This window comes from Typha latifolia, chromosome 3, assembly GCF_019914945.1.
Source record: "Typha latifolia isolate L0001 chromosome 3, TyphaL0001v2, whole genome shotgun sequence".
Lineage (NCBI taxonomy): Eukaryota > Viridiplantae > Streptophyta > Magnoliopsida > Poales > Typhaceae > Typha > Typha latifolia.
Genome location: NC_133088.1, coordinates 14,025,940 through 14,032,045, shown reverse-complemented (window position 1 = coordinate 14,032,045; position 6,106 = coordinate 14,025,940). Strand labels below are relative to the sequence as shown.

General features: G+C 32.5%; 1 protein-coding gene across 3 annotated transcripts in view; it reads left to right on the top strand.

Moving 5' to 3' along the window:
* The first annotated feature begins 4,116 nt into the window (after nt 1-4,116).
* Nucleotides 4,117-6,106, top strand: part of LOC140785088 (uncharacterized) — a 29,021-nt gene continuing 27,031 nt past the window's right edge. The window contains exons 1-3 of one of the 3 annotated variants that reach the window (XM_073132808.1): nt 4,237-4,259; nt 5,545-5,640; nt 5,747-5,854. In XM_073132808.1, coding sequence (XP_072988909.1) covers nt 5,780-5,854 — 75 coding nt within the window. In that variant the 5' untranslated portion in view covers nt 4,237-4,259; nt 5,545-5,640; nt 5,747-5,779. The other 2 variants (XM_073132806.1, XM_073132807.1) reach the window with 2 other exon arrangements.

Here is a 6,106-nt window from a genome sequence, read left to right as displayed (position 1 = left end):
TCTCTTCTGTCAATTCATTTAATTTTTTTTATTATTATTATTTCACGCAGCACGCAACAAAAAGGAGGGTCCATATGGAGTCGCATGGCTCCAATTCTCGGATTATAAATTATTATTCAGTTTTGTTGGCATCTCGGTAGTTAATTCCCTTCATACGTACTTTGCTCGGGACTAAATATGGTTTTAGCGTCACGGGTGGTCAAAGAAATTTTAATTTTAATTTTAATTTTAATTTTAAAATAGAAAGAAAGAAAGAAAATGGAGGGGCCCACTAAGCCGAAAGGTACATCGTGTCTTTCTTTTCCTTTTTTTAATCAAAGAATTTGATGAATATTCTCACATGAATTAGATTAATGGCATCCATCGATATAAGTTTGGATAATTAGTAGCCTCTCTTATTGCATCGCTAGTGATGTCTTTTTGTGTCACGGTGCAATTGTGCTAGTGTTGTTGTTTTTCACGTCACTTTAAGATGGTACTACTGCCTAGAGGCAAATAGGATATGATTTATATTACCACTGGTTCTTATATGTATATTTGATTTATATATATATATATATGCCTTCGAGATAATTAGGGTAGTTTAAATAGGAGATCGTTCTTACTAATGCAACCGTTAAATAGCTCTCAATTAATGACTTCTTAGGCGAGTAATTAAGTATTACTGCATAATTACAAAAATTTTTTCTCCATGTATAGTCTTCCAAAGTTTCTTATGTGTGTGTTTATAATTCAAGAGCTCATAGGCTAAACAAAGACCGGGAAAAGGGTAAGCCATACTTAGATACAAAAATATTAATGCTCTGTAACATATTAATCATTACTACTACATCATAGAGGTAGAAGCGTACCCATTTGTGGCAGGAGGTCACATATTCGAACACTTGTGAGCACAAATTTCTTGCTAATAGAATAGTGTTCCTTTAGTTAAAATGATCTTAGTAGCATTAGTTTAATATTAATAATGGACTAAATAGTTGAACTAAGCATAGACAAGGCCATTAAGCTCAAACTATAGAGTCTCTAATCTAAGCTAATGTATCACTGAGCAATTGCTCCAAGCCGACGTATCTCAAGCTATTCTTTCAAACTAAAGCATCGATTCAAACTATTTGTAAAGCATTTTTTAGATCTCCACATCTAATTTGCATGAATTTAAATTTGTGAGCACCACAATCACAACTAAAGTACCTCCTAGCTTTGCTATAAAGTTTGATACGGTATATTTTCTAAAATCCAAATTTTTTGTATAGATACCAAGTTACTTTTTTGACACTTATAAGTTAAAAAAACATAGTAACTTAGTGGATGAAAAAGAACGTATATATTTTTAATTGTAAAGAATGTATGGGACTATAAAGAAGATAATTTCTATCTTTTTATAATTAATTCAATGAAACATGATCAGTTACGTTTTTATGAATATCCATGCAAAATAACAACGAAAAAAAAAATTAAAGCTAATTATATAAAAAATAAATATTTTGAGAGATATACATGTAAATAATAGATTTTAGAAGAGTATATATACAAAACATCGTAAATAAATAATAAAGGGGTGTCTATTAAAAACACGACTACTAATTAATTAATTTTTAGGTTGCTTATCAAATCCTTGGTTGGTTAGATGTCGGATTAATTGATCCCCAAAGTTACTATGCAAGTCTCATCAAAAGGATATCACCTAGAAGTTGCCTTTTGACAACTTTGCTAGGGAGCCGGCTACTATATTCGACTCTCAACTAATCTAAAGAACCTCAACTAAATTTAAACTTTTATTTTAAATCCTATATCTGTATCAATTCACCACACTTAATTATCTTTATCATTTCTCTCTTTGTACCATATCAAATCTATCTCCCTCGTAGTTGCCTTTGGTTGCTTAATTAACACACTTCCACACTGCAACCTCTCTCTCTCTCTCTCTCTCTCTCTCTCCCTTTGTTTCTTTTCTTCTTCTTTTTTGCCTCTCTAGCTATTAGCTACTTTGATTGTTGAACACACTTCACTCCCCCCCCATCACTTTGCATGCATACTTTGGGCTTTTGTTTTTGAGCTTAAGGGCCACTTAGTGCTACTTTTGGAGTGTCACAAGGCTTGGCCATGAAGGAAAGACTTGCTCTCTTGCTCTCTTTTGATCATTAGGGTTTAAAGAAAACTGGGCCATATGTTTGTATGAGAAGTAAAATTAACTAGACCTAGTAAAAGAGTTACTAGGTTGCCCAATCCATGCAAAGTTTCACAAAACCTAGCACTTTCTTTAGTTGTCCTCAAAAGAACACTTGCTTCCCCTCTTTTGGGTGTATTTGGTTGGTAGGGGTAATTCTCTAATCTTATAGGATAATTGATCTTATTATGTTATTTGTGTTAGATAACCAATTGATTGAAAGTCTAATTATATTATGCTCTTTGAACTTTTTTTTTTCACACATACTTTTCCTAAATTCTTTTTTATGACACATACACCATCCGAAGTATTAAAAATATTTTAAATACTTGTTTCGCTAAGTTTTTATTACATTTTCTAATATCTGAGAGAGAAAAATTAAAAAAAGAAAAAATTTAGTTTACCCTAATATTTTTATTTCTCAAGAGAATATTTTGATATTCTCGGTTTCTACGTCTATAAAGAAAAAGTGATAATTTAACGAGTTTAAGTGTAATTATCTCTTAATGAAATCTTAACCTATAGAAATTTTTTTAAGAGAGATAAGAATTTAACGAAATTTAAACCGATATTGCCGGAATTTGAATCTTAAAACACTAATACAATATGAAATTCTTTATGATGACCTACCTCTACCTCTAGGAAGCTTGCTTTGTACCATGTTATATTTTGACTTGGTTTTCTAGTTTGAGAAGCAAACTGTTAATATTGATATTAAATTACAAGATCCCTTACTTCGGAGATTAATCCAAACGGTCTGACTAATATGGTTCTCTAACATGTGATTAATGGCCCCCAACTTTAGTATAAATAGATGAACCTGAATTACCATTTGATGTATATAATGAATCTTCTTCCAAACATTATGGCTTTGAAATAAAATGTTTGATTAATTATTATTAATCAGTTTGACTTGAGGCAATAATTATTGTCAAATCCCGAACCACTTAAACATTTGTGGTCATTTAAATTTGGCATATAATTGCGGCGATAATAATTGATGTATAAGACTATGAAAACGAAGTGTAAGAGAGATGTCACACATCTCGGATAGGATTTAAATTTCTTGTTGACTCTCAAGATATCATAGTAATTTAACTAGGTAATTAATTTCTTGTGAAGGTTTTACGTGTGGGCAAATTTGTTTGGCTTTTTATTCATTCGGCCCGACAAATAATTTAAATATTAGTAGATTTGAGCGAACGAGATTAGAGCAATCTGACGAAATAGAGATACTAGATAGAAGACTTAAGATCAGTATGTTTCTTTACTATGCCTTTTTGAAAATTAAGTTGTTTGCAATAAAATATAAGGGGTGAGGGGAGGAGAGATTTGGTTCAGGCTAATCTTGTGCTAGTTTGTTCGAGTATATGATTGGATGTGTTCTAATTCATTAGTCTTGTTTATTCGACGAAGCACGATATGAACTATCAGATATGCATGATTGATGTGTTGATGTGCAAGTCGATTCGAACAAAAATTGTGCCCATCTTATTCAATTTAGGTAGTGTTTGATTCGTGCATAGAGTTACTTATTCAGGAATTAGATCTCATTTGCAATCAAACACTTATTTTTTTTATATTTTAATCAAACTTGTATAAAATAAGTTACGTAATAAAAATATTATCACATATGGAGGATTACGATAAGGTTGTGCATATTTTCTAAGCAAAATTTTCATTATAGTTAATATACTTATTTAAACTTATCTAATCAAATATAAATTCTTATATAAACTTATTATAAATAATTATTTTATTTTATAATAAAATAATAAAATATAAGTAAAATTATAGTTATACCTAGTTTATGTTTAAGAGATTATGATAAATTATCCTTCAAAAATCTGATAAACTAACCAAACTAGGCTTTAGAATTGCTAACGGTTGCTTAATAGTGTCGAGATTACTTTGGATAAACATAAAAGATGAGTATCTACGAGGATAAATCAATCGATTTTATCGTTCCTCTTATCGAGATCGGCGGATAATTCTCCACTATCGAACCCGGAAACTTCATAATACCCTCGATCCCGGGGTTTGAAAGGTTCCGTTTATTTGAGAGCCAAAATCCGGCAAAGCGGAAAAAAGAGTAAGCTCGTTTCCTCTCTACATCTTTGCCCTAGTTTTTTCGGGTTTTTCTTTCCCTCAAATCTCTACTTTGTTTACTTTTGTCTATTGTGTCCGATCCGATCACCCTTATCTCGTAGTAGTTGATTCTCGTTCTCTCCATAGGTGTGTTTGACTTCATCTGATTTTAAGGGCTCCGAGTTAGCATTTTTGATACCTTCACCAAGATTCTTTAGTTGTTAGCTTTGGTTCTTATTGTAGATAAGAATGACGAGAAAAAAGCAGTACGTTTATATTAAATGTATTTTTTTTTAAGGTTTTAGATGATAATCAATTGTGATGCTACACTATGATCACGAGAAGAAAAAAGAATAATTTGTTGAGACGGAAAAATTGGTGGGAAGCAGAAGAAACATTGAATATTCCGAGGAAGATAACAGTAGTAGTCCGCCAGAGTAACAGTATTCAGTAAATTTTAGCCGAATAGTTCTAGAGTTCTATTTTTGCTTATTTCTGTTGTGCTATTTTCTATCTTCATCATCTTAATGCTAGAGCTTGATATTTCTTGTTTAAACAATGAAGGTCAATCTTCCATATCTTAGTAACAATTGGCATCTAAGTTTACTTGTATCCTTTCTAATATACCATTCTTCCTCGTGATATTTGTTTTATCATCAACATCGAGAGGGTCAATGTAGGTGGACAGTCTGTTGTGAACTTCCGTCAATTCCATCCGAGCCTTCTCGTTTTGATTTGTTCTGCAGATGACCTCATTTTATTGAACGGCTGAGCCTTCCTTTTTGTTTCACTCTACAATTATGGAAGCTTTCCTTTTCTCCTTTTCAACTTCTGCTTAATATTTCAACTTTCAAGGATCTTTGTGAATCACTTAACATCTGAAAAGCATCTACCTACTCATTAATATCACTGATTTTACTTTGCTGAAATATCTTTCTGGACTTCATTCTTTTTACTGCCAGACAAATGATAACTATCCTTGGCTTCCTTGAACAACTTCAACATGCTTACTTAGATCAAAAGCCTCTGCTTCAATCATTGGATTATTGGGTGCCTCCATTTATCCATTTTATAGCTGCAGGGTGTTCAACTATTTAAATTTTTGCCTTTTTGGTTCTCATAATCCGGACAATTTTCTTTAGAACTTTTCTCTATCAAACCAAATGCTCAGAAATATCTTTCTCAGTTAGCCGTTGGCATTCCGGAAGAGTGCATTCTTGATTTTATCTCAAAAGTAGTATAATAATGCTCATCCTTCCAGGTATTCTTTTTCTTGTTTCTATGTACAGAATGCCTAAGGGACCTGGGTCCTCTCTATCAACCACCAAGCCATCTAAGGTCGATGAAGAATTTCATCCCAATGAACCTGACAACAAGCCTAGAAGGTCTGCTTTTTTGTGGCTGGCATTGTTTCTCCTCCTCCTTAATGGCTCTTGGGCAGTCTATCATATTCAGTTTGAGAGTCTCCCTCTTCCTCTGAATGCTGAGCAGGCTGGTAAGAGGGGCTTCTCAGAAGCCTCAGCAATGGAGCATGTTAAGTACTTGACAGGATTGGGTCCTCATCCAGTTGGTTCAGACAATCTGGATCTTGCAGTAAAGGTCTTTTTCTTTTAAATTGTCTAACTTTGTAGTTTCCATAATGTTTTACTAATTTAGGCTAAAATTTATATCATTGTTCCCATATCATCTACATGTTATGGAATATACAAATAACTGCGGGTAGTATGTCTTGTTGATCTTTCCCCATTTTCGATTTTAATGAATGAGTTACTATCAACTACAAAGGAATAAAAATTTTATATGTGATACTTGTTATCTTCCTGTTGAATGTAGAAGCACCAGTTGATGCAG